Source organism: Urtica dioica, chromosome 2, assembly GCF_054948205.1.
Source record: "Urtica dioica subsp. dioica isolate 48M chromosome 2, U.dioica_male_clone48M_v1_H2, whole genome shotgun sequence".
Taxonomy (NCBI): Eukaryota; Viridiplantae; Streptophyta; class Magnoliopsida; order Rosales; family Urticaceae; genus Urtica; species Urtica dioica.
Genome location: NC_142757.1, coordinates 32,045,007 through 32,068,609, shown reverse-complemented (window position 1 = coordinate 32,068,609; position 23,603 = coordinate 32,045,007). Strand labels below are relative to the sequence as shown.

At 37.0% G+C, this 23,603-nt stretch overlaps 3 protein-coding genes across 3 annotated transcripts; all 3 read left to right on the top strand.

Moving 5' to 3' along the window:
* The first annotated feature begins 5,991 nt into the window (after positions 1–5,991).
* Positions 5,992–9,119, top strand: LOC149404383 (NADPH-dependent aldo-keto reductase, chloroplastic-like). The gene is made up of 7 exons (XM_089604406.1): positions 5,992–6,276; positions 6,423–6,473; positions 7,244–7,320; positions 7,630–7,717; positions 8,111–8,386; positions 8,492–8,740; positions 8,839–9,119. The coding sequence occupies exons 1-7, from the start codon at positions 6,154–6,156 to the stop codon at positions 8,923–8,925; spliced, it is 951 nt and encodes a 316-aa protein (XP_089460532.1). The 5' UTR covers positions 5,992–6,153; the 3' UTR covers positions 8,926–9,119.
* A 7,516-nt stretch (positions 9,120–16,635) lies between these two features.
* On the top strand, positions 16,636–18,189 carry LOC149404382 (uncharacterized). Its single transcript, XM_089607504.1, has 5 exons — positions 16,636–16,834; positions 16,919–17,426; positions 17,506–17,855; positions 17,919–18,038; positions 18,124–18,189. Exons 1-5 carry the CDS (start codon positions 16,763–16,765, stop codon positions 18,187–18,189), a joined length of 1,116 nt encoding a protein of 371 aa, XP_089463630.1. The 5' UTR covers positions 16,636–16,762.
* A 1,819-nt stretch (positions 18,190–20,008) lies between these two features.
* LOC149404381 (uncharacterized protein At2g39795, mitochondrial-like) lies at positions 20,009–21,397 on the top strand. Its single transcript, XM_089601384.1, has 3 exons — positions 20,009–20,333; positions 20,619–20,956; positions 21,062–21,397. Exons 1-3 carry the CDS (start codon positions 20,079–20,081, stop codon positions 21,219–21,221), a joined length of 753 nt encoding a protein of 250 aa, XP_089457510.1. The 5' UTR covers positions 20,009–20,078; the 3' UTR covers positions 21,222–21,397.
* Positions 21,398–23,603: the final 2,206 nt, after the last annotated feature.

Below are 23,603 nucleotides of genomic sequence, written 5' to 3'. Positions count from 1 at the left end.
TGCTGATGGTCTCACCAGAGTGATTGAATCGGTCTTGAACGGCTCTATTCCGGTCCGAATGTGCGAGAACTTTCATGAACATCATGAAAGACTCTTCTGGTGATATGTGACCGGGCGGGAGGAAATGCCGAATCAGTCCAACGATTGCTATGAATGGGTCCTTGTACATGCGACACATCTCAAACAAGGGCTCTCCGTTGGGATTATTTAACATAGCATACACGTACTCACTTCCACTTTCCGTGGTCGTTCGCCGGGGTTGGCGTTCAATTCTCCGTGATTCTTCGGCATCTCGTCGCCGCCTTGTTTGATCATGCCGCCGTCTGTGACGAAGAAGCATGGCGTCTACCGCACGCTGTTCGTCACCATCTGAATCCATGGTCTTAGACTACCCAAACAAGACAAAGATTAGTACAAACGCCATGCTAATGTAGACTTACAATTGGTGAGTACTTGTAAAAATAAACTCCCACGAAATAATAGAAATAATGACCCTAAAAAATAAACTGAAGTACGCAACAAAATGGCTTTCATGAGTGATTTACTCAATTTCCACATTTTTTTGTTTATTTTTCCCGTTCCTAAACCTAGAAAATACGACTTAAAAATAGAAAAGTAAACGACCCAAAACTTTTAATCCAACTAAAACTCAATCCACATAACACATTCCACATAAAACACAATCCACATAAAACTCAATCCGAAAAAAACTCAATCCACATAACACATTCCACATAAAACACACTCAACGTAAATAAAACTCAATCCGAAATAAAACTCAACGTAAATAAAACTCCATCCGAAGTAAAAGTAAACGCAAATAAAACTTAATCATAATTTATGCCTTGCACAAACGGTAACACCGCGTCGTCCGGGAGTGACATGAAAAGAACGCGCAAGTCCTTCTTATTCACAAGATCCATCATGAATCCGATGTATTGTCTCAGCGAAAGCGAATCTCGAAAACTTGTAACCTTAGCCCCACACAGTTTCAGAAGCTCGTTGTCTGAAGTAATCGAGTCCGCCTGACTAGACGCTCTCCGTGCTTCTTTCTCTTCCATAAAAGAAAGCAACTGCTGACTTGTGTAGCGCTCAGTTTCATTTTGGGATTCAATTGCCTCTTCCCACCTGCTTTTACTGCTACTCGAGGATTTCCTCTTGCGTGCAGTAGATTTTTTCTCCGTTTGTTTCTTGACCTCCCGGGCTTCATCAGATGAGCCCCCTCCCTCTTCCCCATCACGCGCACTTCCCGCAGCCGATACGCACGGATTCTTTTCCCGAGCGCTTGTTGCAGCCTGGCCGATGGCGGCTACCTGGCCTGGTCTCATCGCTAACGCACCGGTTGCGGACTTACCAGCGAATATTTCCTTTAGTTTGTCGTAGTGCGGCAATCCCTTTTTCTTGAACCTTTTTGAATCCGGATATTTCTGCAAATAATTAAAAGCAAGCAATCAGGAAAAGAAATGACCCACGGCCATAACAAGACAAAATGAATTATTATCAAATCAACCATCTCAGTTTCTGAGGCTCAGAATTATTATCACAAAACAGTCAAAATGAATCACACGGCCAAAACAGGTCACACGGCCAAAACAGGTCACACGGCCAAATAACACACGGCCAATAAGTCACACAGCCAAATCTATTTCCAAACCAAACCTCACCAATTCCCAAATTCATCATAGCCTCTCCTAATTCGAGCAACAAATCACTTCAACACGTCACAAAAACATAATATTCCCAAATGACCCACGGCCATAACAAGAAACCAAATTCCGAAACAAGTCATCACTAATCCAAAAATCAAATCAACCATAACAGTTTCTGAGGCTCAGAATTATTATCACAAAACAGTCAAAATGAATCACACAGCCAAAACAGGTCACACGGCCAAATAACACATGGCCAATAAGTCACACGTCCAAACAAGTCACACAGCCAAATCTATTTCCAAACCAAACCTCACCAATTCCCAAATTCATCATAGCCTCTTCTAATTTGAGCAAGAAATTACTTCAACACGTCACAAAAACAGAAGATTCCCAAATCCAAATTTCAGGAACGCTAACTCATATTTTCGTCCACATCAAGAAAAAATTCAAACAAAAATGATACCTATATCTAATTCACACAATTTCAAACAATATTACACACCGGCTGATTCTTAAATACACAGATATAAAACAAATAAATACAAATTGTAACTAAATACACAAAAAACAAGCAACATACCTGTATATACGTCTCCCAAACTTCGTCATCGGCAGTCACTGTATTCGTGTCCGTATCCCATCCAAAACCAGTGGCTTCCGTAAGTCCTTGGAAGATCTTAGTAGTAGTTTTAAGTCGATGCCACTTTTGCTTCAATTTATCAACCTTATAGGCGTTACCAAACTTACCCACCATTTCCAGCTCAATTCTCATCCAAGATCATTTGTCAAATTGAGCTGGTCCCATGCGGCGTTGGACTTCTTCATGACAAAGGTCAATGAACTTAGCCTCGGCCTCGTCCGGCCAATGAGCGCCGTCACCCATTTTTCACAGAACTGAACCATATAAACATAGTATAACAAAAGAAGAAAAAAAAATTCACTACCTAAGCATGTGATTACTTGCAACAAAAATCTTCAAAGAATAACTCAGGCTATGTATCACGAAAAATAAGCCAGTCCTCAAAATATTTATACAAACACACCACGACCAAAGACTTGCAGATTTCTCTTTTCTCCAGTTTCTCCATAATCAAACACAAAGTCAAGCTCATACAAACACCCAGAGCCCTAGCTATCAGAAAAATACACAACTTCATACTGAAAATACTTCAGACCAACAATTCATGTGCATATCAAACCTAAAATGAAATCAGAACATAGAAAGCCAATATCAAAACATGCGTTTTTGGGATTTCATTCGGATCTTACATGATAAATAAATTACAGTTAAAGTAAGCATGTGATTACTTGCAACAAAAATTTTCAAAGAATAATTCAGGCTATGTTTCACGACAAATAAGCCAGTCCTCAAATTATTTTTAATTCTCAAACACACACCGACCAAACTTTTCTCCAGTTTCTCAGTAACCAAACACAAAGTCAAGCTCATACAAACACCCAGAGCCCTAGCTCTCAGATTCAAGAACACAAATCTCCAATTTTGGGTTTCAATTTCGATTTGTCTTTATTCTAGCACGCATACATATCACAAATAAAATCATAGCCACAGCCGAACTAACAAAAGAACAAAACAACAGCCCAACCCAAACAGATCTAATACCTAAGATAGTTTACTCAAATAATACATCACAAATATGAAAACATGAACACAAAAATTTAAAATCCACTCACCGATTCCACAGATCTACGAAAGCCTCGGCGAATCCACAGCAACCGCGCAACCCTAACTAGATCTACAACAAACCCGAAAACAAAAAGAAACGACAATAAAACAAAAATCCTTCTGGTTTCTACAAAACATGCAGCCGAAAACGAAGAAAATTGACTAAATAACAATACAGAAGCAGAGATTTTCTCACCAAATTGCAGAGACCTCAAAGAACGAACGGAGAAGAAGAACGAGAAGACACTCACCGACAACTCTCCGGCGACTCTCTCTCTCTCTCTCTCTCTCTCTCTCTCTCTCGCTCTCGCTCTCGCTCACTCAGATCTGCTCTCAAAAAACCCTTACTCAGATCTGCTCTCTCGCTCTCGCTCTCTCTCTCTCTCTCTCTCTTCTGCGTTTCTTTTTTTTATGTTGCTCGACAATAATGACAGAGGACAGACTACACGCGAGAAAAAAAGTGGAAAAAATTTCGGAAAACACCTCTACCCTGTTTTCAATTTCCTTTACCCGGTTTTCAAAACAATTCCAAAATTTTTTAAAAAGTTTTCCCGAAAATTTTAACCAAACACTACTTTCCCATTTTTTTTTCTATTTTTTTCACTCAAAAAGTGAAAAACACTTTTTGAGTTATGTACCAAACATGGAGGATTTCAGTTTTTTTTTATTCAATTTTTTGTAATTATAGTGTAATAATTCACATAAGAATTAGGCGTCGAGATATATACTAATTGAAAGTTTTTGCTGTGAATATAATGGTCGTACCTTTAATAATAATGATTGTTCACAAGTTCATCGGAAAACACCGTTTGTCTTTGTAGTCAATACAACAAATATCAAATTTTGATACCTAATGTTGACTAAAAATAGTGAAAACTCATGTGTTCGACAAGAGGATCACGAACAATTAATAGTTTGTAAAATGGAGTTCCGATTGTTTAAAGTTTGTCATAATTGTAAAACTTAAGTTTTCCAGGGAACGAAAACAAATTCGATAATCAAAAAGTGAGGAAAATGAAATGATGTTGATAGGAGAGAATGAAATGTCAAGAGGATATATTAAAAAAAAAGTAAAAAAAGTTGAGTGAAAAAATTAGGAAACACTTAAAAACAGTTTTTTTTTTATTTTCTTCATTAAAACATAAAACAGTTTGAAAACTTTTTGAGTTGTATTCTGAGAATCATCAAACAAACAGTCAATTCAGTTTTTTCAAAAAACTGTTCAAGTTAGAAAAGTCAAAAACAGTTTTCAAATGAAGAAACATACAGGCCCTATTGTTCTCGTATCTCGTCCCTCGTCTCACTCCTCTCGTCTTAGCCGTCTCATGGTCAAGTGAAGTCGTTTGTTCATGAGAATTCAAATTAAAATCGATAAGTGTATTAAGTTTTTATTTTTAATTATATTTAATCATGATTTCGAACTATTTTGTAATGAAAGCGATAAATTTTAATTATATACTGATTTTTGAAAATTCAATGAACACTTGAAAATTGAAATTTATTTTTGTCCTGCAAGACGGTCACTTGTGATAATATGCTGTGAGGGACAAATCTGCATTAAGGGCATAATCGTTGCAGCTACCTATTTTGTGTTGTGGCCTTGCGGAGGTTGCGGCATTCGTATGCTCGACATACTTCATCAAAGCTCATGTGGTTCGAGCAAATAAACAACCGTCTAAAGACTCGTGCATTTTTTCGAACTTCAGAGATCAAGAACTATTTTTCTGCGTGCAATCTATTAATGATTTTTGTTTTGTATTCACATATATTAATTATGTTGAGGTGCTCTAATTATTATTACTTTTATTCTCGAAATCTAATAAAAAACATTATCATTACTTTTTTTTTGTTTAATTTATTTTTAATCATTTAATTTAGATGTTTTAAAATATTTCGAGCAAATCAAATTTCTAAATAAAAGTTTGAAGTCCAAGATTCAAAATTGAAATTGGGCTTTCTTTTTGGAAGTTTTGAGATTTGAGGAGAGTGTGGAAAATTCTCTGATTTAATTAAGGGAAATATCAAGAGTATCCCTCGTGTTTAATCAAAATGCGAGATTTATTCATTTTATTTCTAGAAATATCAGACATATCCCTTCAGTTTAATATAAATGACATATACCTCCCCTAAAAAAATGTTATATTATAAATATCACCATTTTCTTTTATTTTTTACCAAAAAAAAATTTGAACTCCCAAAAATACCCTTAATAGAATAAATATTTATTTACTATTTTATATAAAAAAAAATTAAAATCTCTCTTTATAAAAAAAATTCTTAACTTTTTATAAAGAAATTTTTTAATTTAATTTTGTTTGTATATAGAATAGAAAATAAAAAAATTATTTCATTAAGAGTATTTTGGGGAGTTCAATTTTTTTTTTTTGTAAAAAATAAACGAAAATGGTGATATTTGGAATATAACATATTTGTAAAGGAGAAATATGTCAATTATATTAAACTGAAAGAATATATCTGATATTTCTTGAAATTGAAGGTCTAAATCATGTATTTCGATTAAACACAAGGGATATGGACGATATTGTGGCTTTAATAATTACATTCAAAGGCCATTATGGACATCATTAATTCTGGTTCTGGACAAAAGTCCAAATAGGGGCCCTTTTGACCCGGGAGTAAAGAGAACAAATGTCGTTTCGCCCGTAGAACGAGTGTGGGCGAGTCTATATTCTATACATTTGGCGTAATGCCATTTTAAACGTGAAAAAGAAAATACGAGAGTGATACTTATAGCGAGTCTTTCCTCTTTTGCTGTGCGATTATTCTTTGCGATTGAGACTACCGCTCCGTACAGCAATGGCGTCCGATGATATTCTCTTCTTCGACCTCAACACCGGCGCTAAAATTCCGTCGGTCGGCCTCGGAACCTGGCAGTCCAGCCCCGGCGTCGTCGCCGAAGCCGTTACCACCGCCATCAAGGTCTCTCTCTCTCTCTCTCAGTTTTTGTTGTTGTGTCGTTCAAGTCATATATGTTCTATGTATAAGTTTGTATGGTACTATGATTATGAACCACTAGTTATCGATTTTCGCTTTAAGTTTTCTACTGGCTTTAATGGTTGTTTCAGATTGGATATCGTCATATTGATTGTGCTCAGATCTACGGGAATGAGGAAGAGGTAAGATCCAACAGTTAATCTTTTTCATGAATTGATTATCTTGTTTTATGTATTATTAACTCTGTTATTTCGTTTACAGACTTTTTAAATCTAATTTTATTTCCTTTCAATGCTTTTGTTCGGAAATGTATATGGAATGTTGATCATTCTACATGAAGATTTTTAGGTTCTTAGGCTTGTCTTGGAGTAAATTTTCTTCTTGAATTATTTGATTTTACAAAAACTGTAGTTATTTGTTGTTTTTCCGTTCACCTTTATCGTGAGGATCTGCATGGAATTCAGAATTTTTTCAGGTAAGAAAACGGGAATCCTTGGCGCATCTCTTGTTTGAATTGATGAAAATTTTGGATAAATAAAAAAGTTGGTGAAAATTGTATAGCTAAGGCTAAGGTGTGGATTACGTTTGTCTTTGTAAATAGTGAAGAAAATCCAAAACAAATCCAAGGGAATATACATGTTTGTAAAATTTCATTACTATCTCCATGGTGTGCTCCCATTTACTTTAATAATTCTTACATAGTTTCTTTCCTTTGACTTTTATATACACATCCAAACAAGAATGAAAATTGTAAGATATCTACATTTTTTCCTTGACTTCCAAACACAAAAAGCAAATTTTATTTTGACCCAAACTTTTCCTTTCTTTTCATTATCTTTCCAATTTTCATTTTCCTTTGTAAAAATCCGAACTCCAAACCAAGCTGGGTGGTTGGGTAGCTCGAGTCATATGGACTCCAACTCCACGTTAATATAAGCTTTTTTGTTAACAGATTGGTTCTGCTTTGAAGAAGCTATTTGAAGAGGGCATCGTGAAGCGTGAGGATTTGTGGATTACGTCCAAACTTTGGTTTGATTTTCTTCTTTTTCCTTACAAGTCATATAAATTCCCTTTTTCCTTTGAACAACCTCTTTTGGCTCATTTGAACCTCAGAAGTGGTGTGTTCCCAAGTAATCAGACTTTCTAGTGAAAGTCTAGTGAGACATCAATGGTTGAAAGACTTAGGGACGCGAAGTATGTAAATTTCAACGTGGAAATTCCCAATATTATTCCTTGATATGGAGAACAAACAAAAGCTTCGAGCTGCTCTCAAATTTACAATGGCTCAGCTCAAAAGTTTGTTGTTATTAATATTATTAAGAGCAATTTGATTCACAGGTGTAGAGAACATGAAGCAGAAGATGTACTGAAGGCGTTGGACAGAACTTTACGGGATTTACAGCTTGAATATCTTGATCTTTACCTTGTATGTATCTCAAAACAATCTTATTTGTCTTTGTCTCTCTTAGTGTTAATGAAAACATTATGACTGTGGGAAATTCTGGCGAGAAACAACATTGTTTTTATAACCGTGGTGTCCGGGTTAGACAAATCCACAAGGCCCTATCAACCGGGAAACAACAAATTTGAAGCCTAGTAACGAAGAAAACTTAGTTAGAAATAAAGTTAAAAAAGAAGCTAGGTACCTTCTTTGAGTTGTTTTAGCTGGTCAGAGTTCCAGAGTGATCTTCAATTTAACCTATTGGATATAAATTACTTTTTACAAACAAATAGATGATCAATATCAATCCAAACATGTAATTGTAGCGTCGACAAAATTTGTCTTACTGTAACTAAGTAATATTTGTCGGTTTTCCAGATCCACTGGCCGGTGAAGATGAAGAAGGACTCGGTAGGCTTCAACCCTGAAAATCTCGAACAATTTGATATCGCAGGAACTTGGAAAGCGATGGAAGCACTCTATGATTCCGGTAAGGCTAGGGCTATCGGCGTGAGCAATTTTTCCACAAAGAAGCTCGCGGATCTGCTGGACATAGCGCGTGTCCCTCCAGCCGTAAATCAGGTGGAGTGTCACCCCTCGTGGCAGCAGGGAAAGCTACACGCTCTGTGTAAATCAAAGGGAGTCCATATATCTGTGAGTTTCTCTACCTTGAATGAGAGGATTCGTTTACCTTCTTTCGACGTTAATGAGGGGTTGGTGATTTCTAGTGTCTATAATATTTAATTGGTTTATTTACAGGGATATTCACCGTTGGGTTCTCCTGGAACTACTTGGATCAAAAGCGACGTCCTCCAAAATCCAATCCTGAAAATGGCAGCGGATAGACTAGGAAAAACCCCGGCACAAGTCGCTCTTCGTTGGGGCCTGCAAATGGGTCACAGCGTTCTACCGAAGAGCACAAACGAAGCAAGAATCAAAGAGAACTTTAGTGTTTTTGGTTGGTCGATACCAGATGACTTGCTTGCAAAGTTTAATGAAATTGAGCAGGTAAATCATCGGTACCTCACATCACATCACCAGTCAAGCTTTCTTTTGCCTTCATGGGATGTTTATGTTTACTTACTTTATTCTTAATTTATTTGTAGGCGCGGCTCCTAAGAGGGACCTCCTTCGTGCACGAAACTTACGGCTCGTACCGAAACTTGGAAGAGCTATGGGACGGTGAAATCTGATCCTTTTGCCTCTGTTTCGGACAAAAAAATGATTGTTTTTCGTGCCGTCAAATTCCAATTGAAAGAGCCGTGTTTTCCAAAAAAAATCATTTATAAAAAATTCATGTCCCTATTCAGTTTACAGTGCCTTAAATTTGAATTCATGTGATACTTGTGGCATGTAATGCTTATTAAGATATGCCCAGTGTTTGATCGATCTAGAGAAACTATGGTTATTGGGTCGTTGTGGGTGTAGCAAACCCTTTTAGGCTTCACAGCGAAGATAGTGATATTAATCTTAGTTCTTCGACTATTACTCGAGTTATTTTCAAATTTTATTGTTTCGTGAGATTGAACGCTCAAACAGCTAAAAAGATGATAACATTAGAAAGAAAAAAAAAATTTAATTACCGTATATTTTGACCTCTAAAAACAAATAAAAGAAACATTTATAATTTCTTTTAATAAGATCTTATTCGACTTATTTTTCTAACAATAATAAGTTGTTTAGGTGTTGCAGTTCATTAAAAAAAATTGTATTATAGTGCAAATATCTAGTCTGAGAAACTTGCTCATAGGGTTAATTTATGGTCAAAATGCCATTTGCACAGTATAATTGTTCAAAGACTATCGGTACTTAAAAAGTCAATTTTGTTATAAAAACCAAAGAAATAACTAAACTCGCTGAACACTAATAATTCAAGACAGAAAATTTAGAGAGGAAGAGATAGAGAGATGTAGAGAGTGAATTGTAAAAGTGGGAAAGAATTTTAGATCATACATGACCATCTATTTATAGTCACTAAAGACATATTAAAGTTTTTGGTCCAACAATAATAGAGAGGGAAAGAAATAGTGAAATACAATGAGCATACCATAATTTTCATAACAATTTTTTTTTTTTTTTGGCATTTTGAAAGCAAAAAAAAAAAAAAAAAAAAAAAAAAAAAAAAATGTAATGTAACCACACCTTTTGAGTTTGGTAGGCTACAATGTCTTACTTTTAGATGTCTTACTTTTAGAGCATCATCAATGAAAGCACCCAAAATCGCTTTATTGCCAAAGTGACAATGACATGACATTTTTTTTTTTTTAAATTTTACAACTTAACATTGTAAGTAGCAATTATTATACCACAATTTTCATTAAAAAAAATAGCATTATGAAAAGAAATAATTTCATATGTAATCACACCTTTTGAGTTTGGTGGGCTACAATGTCTTACATTTAGAGCATCATCAATGCAAGCACCCAAAATCGCTTTATTGCTGAACTAACAATGATATGCCACTTTTTTTTTTACAACTTATCATTGTGGGTAACAATTCTTATGATAGTGGTGTCCTTGTCGACGCCCACACTCTTTTTATATAAAATAATAAAACACTACAGCTTTTGGTAGAGTGAGACACACTTTAACCAACTTTTGGTACTATCACTATTAGAGTGTTTTTTTATATATAAAGTGCTACAACTGATGATATGGATGAAGAAAAATAAAATACTATTTTTTTTATGATGTGTAAAAATTTGTCACATTTTGCATTGGAGTTTCTCTTATATAGGGATGTACATCGATTCCAAGTGTTGTGAACTAACAATGTCTTACATTTAGAGCATCATCAATGCAAGCACCCAAAATCGCTTTATTGCTGAACTAACAATGATATGCCACTTTTTTTTTTACAACTTATCATTGTGGGTAGCAATTATTATGATAGTGGTGTTCTTGCCGACGCCCACACTCTTTTTATATAAAATAATAAAACACTACAGCTTTTGATAGAGTGGGACACACTTTAACCAACTTTTAGTACTACCACTATTAGAGTGTTTTCTTTATATATAAAGTGCTACAACTGATGATATGGATGAAGAAAAAAAAAATACTATTTTTTGATGATGTGTAAAAATTTGTCACAGTTTGCATTGGAGTTTCTCTTATATAGGGATGTACATCGATTCCAATCGTTGTGAGTTTTTGATAATGTGCGATGCTCGATGGCATCCATCAAGTCCTATAACTGGCCTACATTTTTCAATAAGTTCAACCTTACACCACATATAGCAAATGTACATCCTCTTGAATGTGGGATTACCTTTCAGATCTAAGTAGCTCTCAGACTCTATTGTGGATCCTAAATTTTAAGCTTTAATTTATACTCCATAATCTCATGAAAGCCGCAAAATATTGTTTGCGTAAAACCTCAATGACCTTGTCGGTCAATGTTTTGATTCTATTCCCTTGGCAGAACAATCCAACACAAAATTAGCTTGAACTTTGTTCATGAAATTAGTACATGTAGGGGCAGACCCATGTAGTTCATGGGGGTGGCCCGGGCCACTCCCACTTTTTGAGAAGTTAATAATTTTTTAATTTGTTAAAAATTAAATATAAATAAAAAATCATTATAGTACTTTTAAAAGACTAAAATACCATGACTTTTTGTCACTTTAAGGTCAGTTTCGTTATTTAAATTAAAAAAAAAATATTCTTATTTTAATTATTTTTTATTCAGAGTCAGTTTCTTTTCTTATCATCTTGCGCCGACTGTTGCATTGTCTCTTCCACATGTGTAGAGTCATACCTGAGTATAATGCACCACTGGGCTAAGAGAAATATAGGTCCACTTTATTATATTGTACTTTCTTTATTTTTTGGGGTTTTGTTGAACAAATCACTTGTCAGGTGAAGCAATTATAATAGTTCATGTATCACATAATATTACTTCTTTAATTTTTCTTCTAAAGTTTTTTTAGCTCCAAACATTATGTGAGTCACTTCTTCACCAAGCTTAATTTCATTGTGAATATTGTTAGTGCATCATGTAAATGTATCGACCAACTTAAAGATTCCCATGCTTCAAATATTGCTTATTTACTTTATATTTTTTTAGGAAATGGCCTAAATCATATAGTTCTTTGCAAATGCCATGCGATACTCGTTGGACTTCGCACTTCAAATTAATTTCCAGTTTGATCAATATGTTTAGTGTAACATGTGAAGTGATATTGAACACCATCGCTGATGGAACAACTCATAGCCAACGTGGTAAAGCAGGTTCAGCTTATGAGACAATGACTTCTTATCACTTTGTCTTCATTATGTATCCAATGAGAGAAATGATAGAGATTACTGGCATGCTTTGCCATGCTTTGCAGCTTTAATATCAGGATATTTTAAATGCAGTGCAACTTGTTTCATAAACTAAGTCACTCCTACAGAAGTTTAGAGAATATGAATGCAGCAATTTAGTTGAAAATGTGGGAAATTTTTGTGGAAGTGTGGATATAGAAGTGCCCGATTTTAGTGCTCTTCATGCTACACGAAGGGGAATGACTCGTCAACAAAATCAAATCACAGTTGAGCATTATTATAAAGAAAATATTTTCTATACAGTGATAGACTCTCAATTGCAATAATTGAATAGCAAATATGATGATAACACGGTGGTGTTGATGATTCTCAATTCAGCTTTGGATCCCAAAGAGATGCGCGCGTCACTCAGAGTTGATGAATATGTAAACTTGTGCATAAATTTTACTCAAATGACTTTGCAAGAATATAGTATGACAATGTTGCATATGAAAGTATAACATTTTGATCAAGTCCGGAAACTTCCAGATTTTATTGCATTGACAACGATTTCTGATGTATGTCAATGGTTGGTGAAAATAAGAAAATCAGAAATATTTTCCATGGAGTATTAAAGTGATAACTCCGATTCTCACACTTTCAGTTTCTACCGCTACTACTGAACATTCTTTTTCAACAATGATGATAGTGAAGAACGCACTTTATAACAAGGTGGAAGATGATTTCTTGTCGGATTGATTGCTCGTGAACATTGAGAAAGAAATTGTTGAGATGCTTAGCACATATTCAATAATAGATGATTTTCGTGATATGGAAACAAGGCGCTCTTTGGTTTAAATAAATGTAATATGAAACAATTTTTACAATTTTTTTTAATGAAATTTACATGATATTTTATATTTTATTGTCTGTCACCCTCGATTTTAATTTCTTCCGCCTCTGTTGACACATATTAAGAAAGATTCGAAGATTTGATAACGATGAAGATGGCTGAAAAAAAAATAGAATTGGAAGAACTGTGTTAAAATTTAGTAAACGAGTGGTATTAAAGAACCGCTCATATATGATAAGATTTGAAACAAGTATTTATTGCAAGTAGTGAATCTTTTACCTCTTTTTAAGGATCTAACCCAAATTTCATTTTATTAGGAAAATAGCTCACTAGGTCAAAGTTAATTAAGTTAACTGTTCAGTTAGTTAAATTAACTATAGAGTTAATTTAATTAATTGAACAATTAAATTAATTTCGACCTTGTGAACTATTTTCTTAATAAAATAAAATTTAATTATGTTTTAAAATTAGAGTGGGCTGTTGGGCTATTGACTTTATTGCTCTTCTAAAACAACGTTCAAAGTGAACATATTGAATAAATTCCTATGCTCTGGAAACAAATCGATAGTCAACATTGATTAATATCGATTACAAGTTTTATTTAATTTTGAAAATTAGTACGTCTAAGAAATAAGGTCAGATTCGGTATAAAATATTCTGAATCACTTATCACATCATTAATATGGCTAATTAATAATTTTTTTGAAACGTTGGTTATAATGCAATTGAGTTTCAATTCAAGTGATTTGATTAGTTTACACTAATAATATATCTTTGGATAATTTACAAGAATACCCCCTGAACTCGTGCTTTATTAACAAAGTGCACCCTGTACTCGGATTTTCAACAAAAAATACTCTTAACTCAGGTCGATGTTGACTTTTGCCCATTCTGTTAAACTTTTTCAGTTACCGTCCAATGGACATGCACGTTTCACTCACGTGAGCTGAGTATGGAGGGTATAAAGGTATATTTGGTTTGTATTTCATTTATTAAATAACTCGAAAATATTAATTATATTATAATTATATTCGAAATTATATCTGAAGATTAAAACCGCCCAAAAAAGTATGAAAAATAAAACCCCAAATCGCAAATTTTTAGGGTTTCTTCGAAAAAGGATAATTTCGGCGTGGATTCCTCCAGGTTGTTCGATGCGAAGCACTGGTGGTGGAACGAAGTCCCCGGCCAAGAAAAAGATGTCTCCGGCCAAGGCGGCCAAGAATAAGATGAAAAGAAAGTCCCCGAAAAAGAGAGCTCAGTCTCCGACGAAGAAAAGGGATTCCAAAAGTAGCGCAACAACCCATAAGCTACCAAAATACGGTGAGAAAGTGTTATTAAATAAGAAATGCAGTAGGGACCACTGTGTACGGTGGACCTGAGATTGTTGTTGCGAATCCTTAAATTCGAAACACTTGGGACCACATTTGATGTGTTTGTCTGATGTTGGTGGGTTTGTAGGTTTGAAGCTTCAATTTCGAAATAGTAGGGACCACTAACTTCAGTTTTTGGCTTTGTGTTGTTGGTTGTTCACGCTGGATTCATTGTGAGAATCCTTTGTTTATTGATTATTTAATCTCTATCAAATGTGTTTGATTTACTAGTTTATTGATTAATTAAACTTTGGATATCCTTAAACTTTATCTGATATGTGTCCTTTTATTTAGGATATTGTTATTCACTAGTTTAATGATTAATTAATCTTTATCTAGTATGTTTTAGGATCCTATTTTTATTTACTTGTTTATTGATTAAGATGACTGTATGTAACGTGTTTTTATTTACTATTTTATTGATTAAGATGACTGTATGTAACGTGTTTTATTTACTTTTTTGTTTGATTACAGTGAATGGGTCTGGTAAGTTCACATTTCAAATTCACCATGGTGGTAAAATGAAATTGGTGAATGATCGGTTGTCTTACGTCGAAAGCAAAGTAGATTTTGTAGACTACATGGAAATGGATCGGTTGTCGATAGTGGAGATCGACGGGATACTCATTAAAGACTTGGGATACTACTGTGGAGCAATGTATTAAGATGACTGTATGTAACGTGTTTTTATTTACTATTTTATTGATTAAGATGACTGTATGTAACGTGTTTTATTTACTTTTTTGTTTGATTACAGTGAATGGGTCTGGTAAGTTCACATTTCAAATTCACCATGGTGGTAAAATGAAATTGGTGAATGATCGGTTGTCTTACGTCGAAAGCAAAGTAGATTTTGTAGACTACATGGAAATGGATCGGTTGTCGATAGTGGAGATCGACGGGATACTCATTAAAGACTTGGGATACTACTGTGGAGCAATGTATTACGTCATACCCGCGTATTCCGATGAGCTTGTATTGCTTGATTCAGACCAGGCCTTGATGTCCATCGTAGGCGAGCTAATTGAGAACACGTTTGAGGTGTTGTTGTACTGTGACCACCCCATTCAAGAAGGAGGAAGTAAGCCGGTGCTGCTATTAGATCAGAGTCAATATGATGACACTTCACGTCCAGTTGAAGAGACTCAGTCAGTAGTTGAAGGGAATCAAGGATCAACGAGTCCAATTCCAGAGAGTCAAGTTCTAGAGAGTCAAGTTCCTGAGAGTCCAATTCCAGATAGTCAAGTTCCAGAGAGTCAAGTTCCAGAGAGTCAACCTCAAGCGTCCCATAGTCCACCTCAAGCGTCCCAGAGTCAACCTCAAGCTTCCCAGAGTCAACCTCAAGCGTCAGAGAGTCCACCTCAAGCTTCACAGGTTCCAACACAAGATACTCAAGTAGAAGTGGAAGCAGACGAAGAACCAGCAGTGGAAGAGCACAAAAAAGCAGAGATCGAGGAAGATAGCGAATTTGAGATGAGTGAGGACGACGTGATCGTTGACGGAGCAGCTATAGATGGAGGCCTAAGAGGCAAAGGAAAAATGCATCTCAGTGATGAAGAACCAGTATCTGATACAGATAGTGACTACAACGACGAAGATGATATAGACTTGAAGAACTCGGACGCGTCTAGCGAAGAAGAAGCGAAGACCGATAAACGTCGTTCAGTTTGGAAGAAGGTGCTTCCCAAATTCCAGGAGTTTAGAGAAGACACGGATATGACACAACCAGGACTTAAACTAGGATTAACTTTTCCTAGTGGAAAAGTATTCAAAGATGCTATTCGAGGGCACTCTATCCGATCCGGGAAGGAAATCAAGTTTAAGGTCAACGATTCAAACAGAGTTAGAGCTGTTTGTAAAGATAAGACGTGCAAATGGTTATGCTATGCCTCTTTTCTCGGTAAGACAACCTCATTCGCGATAAAGATGTACGAGCCTGAACACACATGCCCGAGAACAAATGAAAACCGGTTTGCTACGTCATGATGGTTGTGTAAAAAGTATATGCCAACCTTCACAGAAAACGAGTCTTGGTCTGCTGTTGGCTTCATGAACAAGGTACAACAAGACTTCGTCTTGAATTGCTCAAGACAAAAGGCGTACCGGACAAAGAAATTCGCGGATGCGGTGATAGAAGGCTCGTACAAAGAGCAGTACGCTAAGTTGTGGGACTACGGGGCTGAGATCAGGAGATCCAACCCCGGTTCCACGGTTGAGTTTCTAACCGAGTCCGATGCAGAAGGTAATCCCATATTCCAGAGGCTCTATATTTGTTACGCCGGTTGTAAAGCTGGTTTCGTTGAAGGATGTAGACCTGTTATCGGTTTGGATGGATGTCACATAAAAGGACATCACACATGTCAGTTGTTGACGGCCATTGGCATCGATGCCAATAACAACATGTTTCCTATAGCGTTTACAGTGGTTGAGTCCGAGTGCAAATCGTCGTGGGCATGGTTTTTGAACTTTCTGCGAGACGATGTGGGCATACACAATGGACATCATTGGACATTTATTACTGATAAACAGAAGGGGTTGAAGGAAGCACTGAGTGGGATGTGGGAAGAGGGTTCTGTACAGGCAGAGCATAGACATTGTGCACGGCATCTGCAAAGCAATTTCACGAAGGTAATGTACTAATTTTCTGATATTATTAATTGATGTCTTGATGGATTCACTCACTTAAATACTGAATTCTTGATTCAATGTCAGGTTTTCAAAGGTCAATTTCTTAAGAACAAGGTAATGGCAGCGGCAAAGCAATATTCCGTCTCAAAGTTCTTTCAAGAAATGGAATTGATCAAAGCAGAGGATGAAGACGCGTATGATTGGTTACTGGATAAAAACCCCCGTAATTGGGCCAGAAGCAGTTTCAGAACAACACCAAAGTGCGACATCCTGCTTAACAACCTTTGCGAGAGTTTTAATGGAACTCGGGCCGTGTTGCTAGCTAGAGGAAGACCTATTCTCTCTATGTTAGAGAGAATTAGGATGTACCTTTTGAAGAGATTCAGCAAACAACGTCTGGCTGCGGAGAAATGGACGGGCGACATTGGTCCTCGGATTTACAAAATCGTTGAACAGAATAAAATCAGCAGTGGTGCGAACATAGCAATCTGGTCCGGGGATTTAAAGTATCAAGTTCAGAACATGTATGGAAGCATGTACGCAGTTGACTTAGGCACAAGAACCTGTTCATGTTGTCGATGGGATTTATCAGGTACGTCATGAAATGTATCCAATATTTTAAGTAGTTACCTTATTACTTATATAGTTTCAACATGTCCGATCATCCATAGGGATTCCGTGTGCACATGCCATTGCATGTATATGGGAAAGATCGCAGCAAGTAGAAATGTATATCGACGATTGCTACAAAAAAGAGACGTACATGAAGGCATACAAACACCAAATCTTTCCGATGAATCCTATCGAGCAGTGGCATAAGACAGGTCTAACACCTATGGGAATGCCGCCAAATAGAGCAAAGCCGGGAAGACCCAAGAAATTGAGGAGAGTAGAACATGATGAGGTTATTCCACCGGGTGGAACCAGAATGACTCGAAGATACGTCACGGTTACATGTTCTGGATGTGGAAAATCGGGTCACAACCTAACGACATGCTTTAGGAGGACACAAGAAGAACAAGTCATCTATTTTCTTAGCTACAAAAAAACTGTGAAGATTTTCTAATTTCTAATAAACTTGCAGAGGCAACAACAACGACATGCTAGAGATCAACATCAAGCTGCTAGACATGCTCACCGAGGTACTGCTGGTGAAAGTAGTCAAACAGGAGGCAGTCAAGGCACTCAACAACCACAGCCTAGGGTAAGTATATCAGAACTGAAATACATTACCTTATAGATACCTTAAATGAAATGTATCTAATCAATTGAAATGTATACAATTACAGCGTAGCCCGAGGCTCAACAGGGTTCCAACGAGACGAAATATATTAGAACCGAAGAATTTGTTCTGATTCTCGGGTTTTTGGACCACAATATTATGGTGAACAAGTTATGAAGTTGGATTACCGGTCTTTTGGGTAGTTTTTTTTTGTGCATTTTGGTGTTTCTTCAGTTTCTGGACATGGAATGCAAAGTTTGTAATTTCTTACTATCTTGTTTGATCAAATTGAATGATAACTTTTGGTTGAAATGGAATGCAAATTTACCAGCAAAATACCATAACATAATGTACATACCATTACACTTACACAGTTACACATACCATTGCACACATAAAATACCATAAACCCGTTACACATACCATTAAACACATTCAGTTTGGGGCTATTTGAAACAAAACGCATAAATTAATACAACAACAATTATTAACATAATGTTCTTGATTTTCTGGGCTTCTGCAATCAGTTTCACACTCACTTCCTTCGCTTCCTTCATCTCACCACGGACTTGATACACAGCGGCGTTAATATTACGTACTTCTGCTAGAATCAACTGGCTCCCTTCCTTAGTCTCGCAACTGGCTTCATATACAATATTCTTCTTCGCGCCTTCATCACTCATTCCCTCCTCCTCCAGTTTATTTATTTTCTTCAATAAACCCGGGATAATTTGGAGAGACCTTTTACACATTTTCGGATCAATCCATTGTAACATGCCACAACCAGCTTCCACATTTTTCTGCAAATAAAACCCATCACCGTCTTCAATTAATCAAGTGATACGCAGACGACAACCAGGAATACAAAACCCTTACCTTGTATCTGGAACAGCCATAAAACCTTCGACCTGGGTTGTCATACGTCCATGACGTGCGCTCGACACTCAACAGACCGCATTTGCAACGAGGACTCCGACGACTCTCCACTGCTTCGTCGACGCTTGCTGTAAATGCGCTATTCGACGACGAATCCATGTGGAACAAGTATACAATCTGAGATTATGGGTTCGTTTTGGGTTGAGAAGATTGGTTTGAATATCGACGACAACGCCCGATTTGGGTTTTAAAATTGAAGAGACCGCGCGATTTGGATTTGAACACCGACGAGACGCGCGATTTGAGTTTGAAGACTGACGAGCCGCGCGATTTTGGGGTTTAGGGTTACACGAGTTTGGGATTTTGTAATTGTTTCAGATTATGTTCAAATGTGGACATTTATTTATTAGTTTAGTTTTTAATAGTTTCTAAGGGTATAATGATAATTTCAACTCCATACTCAGCTCACGTGAGTGAAACGTGCATGTCCATTGCACGGTAACTGAAAAAGTTTAACAGAAGGGGCAAAAGTCATCATCGACCTGAGTTCAGAGTATTTTTTGTTGAAAATCCGAGTACAGGGTGCACTTTGTTAATCAAGCACGAGTTCAGGGGGTATTCTTGTAAATTATCCAATATCTTTTGTTGGTTAGTAATTGTTTCTCAATATTTTTATAGAGAGTATATGTTTTATTTAGTAGCTTTGAGTATATTCTTGTAAATTAATGAGTCTTTTAGTTATATAGTCATTTGACTTATAACGTTTTGTATAATAGGCAATATTTTGTAAATTTTTTGTAAATAGCCACCTGTATTTATTTACGACACTAAAAAAGACAAAAAAATCCAAAATAAGCGGGAATGTTTTTCCAAAATAAGAGGTGAGTATCTATAAAAAAATTACAAAAATTGATTATCTAGTAATTTTTATACTTTCGATGGTTTATATGGCTATTTTTTTTTTTTTTTTTGTAAATTAATTAGTTTTGAATAAGTACTTCGTATAATTTTCCATTGGTAAAATATTAGATACCTTTGGGCACGCGCGCACACGCACGCACATATATATAGCCAAATAGAGAGAAAGGCTAAAACCCTAAACCTCGGCAGCGAAGAGTTTTTCCGGATTCCACATCCATTTCTAGAATGGCTCTTTACTCTCTTCTCCGACGAGCTTCGTCGTCCGTACTTCCCCTTTCGATCCGCGTCGTCGCTTCTCAAAGGTCTTTCCACGCTTTCCGATCCCACCAGATCGGAATTTTCGGCCGCGAAGTTGCTCGCCGGATCTTCGTTCCGTCGGCCATGCGATTCTCGTCAGCCAAACGACCCGCTGATCAGAATCTCCTCAATATCCTTCAATCTGAGATCGATTGCGCGGACGAAACGGAGGGTCAAAACGATGTGAGTTCATTTCTTTAGTTTTTTGCTTTTTTTTTTGTTCGTCTTGTTAGTTGTGTTTACTTTTTATTTATTTATTTATAAATAAAGCTGCGTAGGAGGGTAAATCAATTTTAGTGAAATTATTTTGACTTTACCGGTCTACCTGAATAACAGTAACACTATAAAGTAAAAATCTTTTTCATAACTACGAAGCGAATTTGATTTATTTTTCTTCCTGTTATTCGCTTTGTTTCTAGAGATTTTCAGACAGTTTTATGATAAATTTGACGATGTCTTGTGGAATAGGTAGACGAAATACCGAAGGGGTTTCCTTTTGAGATCCAGGACAACATTGGAGAGAGAACTGTAATATTAAAAAGAAAGTTAGGGGACGAAACTATCAGAATTGAAGCTGACATACCCAATCTTTCAATGGAAGGTGAGGGAGAGGATGATGGCAGTGATGCTGGTGAGAGCTCTAATGATTCAAGTATTCCGTTAGTCGTAAATGTTTCCAAACGGAATGGACTTCAACTAGAATTCGGCATCACTGCCTTCCCCGGCGAGTACTCCATTGACAGCTTGTCGATCAAGAAGCCCGAGAGCTCTGAAGAACAGCTTGCGTATGAAGGACCCGAGTTCAAGTAAGTTAATTCTTGGTTAATTCATTTTCCTTTGAAATGCCGTTTGTGGGTTTAGTTCATCACGGTGATGATACGATGTCGTTTTTATCTTCTTTTTATCCTCAGTGATTTGGACGAAAACTTCCAGAAGGCTTTCTACACCTATCTTGAAGTTCGGGGTGTTGATGCGAGCGCATCGACTTTCCTTCATGATTACATGGTTGCCAAGGAAGGGAAAGAGTACAAGAATTGGTTGAGTAACCTCAAGGGCTTTGTTGAGCACTAAACAAGCTCAGGTTGTAAGTCCTTTTTTTTTGTGAGTTCATAAGCCAGATCTGTTTATTGTATGTGTTTTACCGATAAAGATCTAGAAAACCGTTCAATAATTTGTTGTTCTGGATTCCATTAGACGAATCAAAAGCAAACTATTCAAGTACTTTAGTATATCTTCTTCTTCTTCTTCTTCTTCTTCTTCTTCTTTTTTTTTTTCCCTGGGAATCTGATGGGGCCTGTATATGGAATTGGTGTCTGAAAGGAAAAAAAAAAAGCATTTTCTCCAGCAAAAGTTGACAGACAACTAACTGTCTGGTTTGGTAATTCCATGGAATTTGAGGGGGTGTTGTTGGAGGGGATATCAGAGCGCTTGATTGGTGGCCCCGAGATGAGAAGGCGTAGATGATGTAATCTTTAAGATTGAGGGAGCGGATCACGATCAGAGGGCAAGTGGTGAGCACTGCACTGCCCTCTGAGACATCGTTTGCATCATCGATGGTCGCCGGGCTACTCGGCTTCTTCTTTGTGAAGTGTGAAGTTAAGAGTTTTTTTTTTCGTGCAATCCTCCAGAAGACAAGAGAATGCCGTCATTAAGATGTGCATCGTTGTTTGCTATGGCCTTGATTTTAGTGGTGGTTTTGGTTCGTATATTATCAGAGCTGATTATCCCGAAAGTAAACCCAAGTATGTTAAAAATGTCGGATTCGGCTGGATAATTGGGTTCTTGTTTGTAGTTGGTTTTCTCGGCCTCGTCGGTTTTATTTTTCTTCGCAAGATTGTGATCATGGATTATAAGCTTACATATCCTAGTGGGACTAATCTTCTTGTCCATGTCAGGGAGGGAAGCAGGTACGTTATCTTGGGAAATATCTGATCATAAGTTTGGTATTGTGGACTTGGGCGGAAATACCCGGTACATCTTTTGTGGGCATAAATCCCAACACCATCGTTTTAAGTTTTTTGACAATTTTTTTTACCATATTTAAAACAGATTGGGGATATTTGTTTAATATCTCTCTTAACATTAGCCATTAGTTTTGATAATTACATATTATTTTCTAAATCAATTACCGAATTATAATATTGGTGTTTATTCAAATTGTAGACTTTAAAATCTATTTGGCACGGCAGACTCTTTGGCACTGATCGAGAGCTGAAATCAGAGCGGGGAGTCACCATTCTTTCTCATGTTGGTGTTGCACTCTTGCCGAACTGGTACGAGTGTAGATCAAAGTGGTTTGGCCCTCCATTATGAATTGCAGTCTTTCGCCCTTGGAACTCTGGTCAAAACACGATGACTTGAGCATTGGTTGAAGCTAGATACTTACACACACGTCTCGGCTCATAGGTTGATCTCAGTTTTGGTGCGATTTGTGTCGAAAAACTTAGGATTTCAAATCTAGGATTCGCATAATTCTATGCCAAGAAACCCAGATCTTCAGATCAGAAAGTCGCCATGGGTCTGATAGTGTGTTCCGAGTCGAGACATTTGATTATCTTCAGTTTTTCCAACACATCCGCTCCAATCGATATGTCCTCGTGTATCTTCACCATGTTGTCACGCGTCTATAGTGCGGGCCCAAGACACGCGACCAGCTTGTCCCATAATACATGGAGGTTTTGGCCTAATCAACATTTTAGCTCAACACTCTACAAGGTCCAAGGAGGGATTTTGCCCAAGTCACTCTCTAGAAGGTTCTACAAGTCTCTTAGACCCAAGAATGCTCTAGAAAGTGTCAAAGTTCAATACACCTCTTAGAGAACTCACTAGGAGCATTTTTGTACTTTTCCCTTAGGATTCTAGAGATTTCTTTGCTTGTAATACTCCCTATAAATAGGGGAGTCATTTCATTTCGTAGTCATTCAGAAATTAACCCACCAAAACCTTGTATACGAGTATAATACGAAGTTCTCCCGTTTGAACACTTTCCTTCTTATTTTCCTAACCATTTTCCCTTTCTTAACCAAGTTTTAAAGCTGACTTAGTTCATCAAGTGAACTAAGGCCGCACGACTTAGTCAAGCAAAACTAAGGGCGTGACAAGCGGTATCAGAGCACGGTTACTATGGCGAAGAACACGGAACCATCCAATGTCATCGAAAGAGAAGGTGGTTAGCAACAACAGAAACGAGAGGAGAAAAGCACGGAGAAGGCCACTGGCACAAAGTCAATGGAGGCACTCGCTAGCTTGGGGGAGAGACTCGGAAGGGTGGACGACATCATCAACGACTCAGAGAGACGCATTGAGGAAAAGATCGAGGCTCTCAAGGACCGCCTGGAGAAGCGGCTCGAGGAGCTCAAGGGCGTGGATGAGCCATGTGGCGAACGGATCGGCAACCTAGAGGAAGAGGTATCGGAATTATCGGCCACCATCAAAGTGAGACTCATGACGCTA

Excerpts from the sequence above, each read along its gene's own strand:
- LOC149404383 (XM_089604406.1), top strand. The coding sequence starts at position 6,154 with ATGGCGTCCGATGATATTCTCTTCTTCGACCTCAACACCGGCGCTAAA. Across the intron at positions 7,321-7,629 it reads TGGATTACGTCCAAACTTTG|GTGTAGAGAACATGAAGCAG; the intron begins GTTTGATTTTCT and ends TTTGATTCACAG. Across the intron at positions 8,387-8,491 it reads CAAAGGGAGTCCATATATCT|GGATATTCACCGTTGGGTTC; the intron begins GTGAGTTTCTCT and ends GTTTATTTACAG.
- LOC149404382 (XM_089607504.1), top strand. The coding sequence starts at position 16,763 with ATGTGGGAAGAGGGTTCTGTACAGGCAGAGCATAGACATTGTGCACGG. Across the intron at positions 17,856-17,918 it reads GGAGGACACAAGAAGAACAA|AGGCAACAACAACGACATGC; the intron begins GTCATCTATTTT and ends ATAAACTTGCAG. Across the intron at positions 18,039-18,123 it reads CTCAACAACCACAGCCTAGG|CGTAGCCCGAGGCTCAACAG; the intron begins GTAAGTATATCA and ends ATACAATTACAG.
- LOC149404381 (XM_089601384.1), top strand. The coding sequence starts at position 20,079 with ATGGCTCTTTACTCTCTTCTCCGACGAGCTTCGTCGTCCGTACTTCCC. Across the intron at positions 20,334-20,618 it reads AAACGGAGGGTCAAAACGAT|GTAGACGAAATACCGAAGGG; the intron begins GTGAGTTCATTT and ends CTTGTGGAATAG. Across the intron at positions 20,957-21,061 it reads TATGAAGGACCCGAGTTCAA|TGATTTGGACGAAAACTTCC; the intron begins GTAAGTTAATTC and ends TTTTATCCTCAG.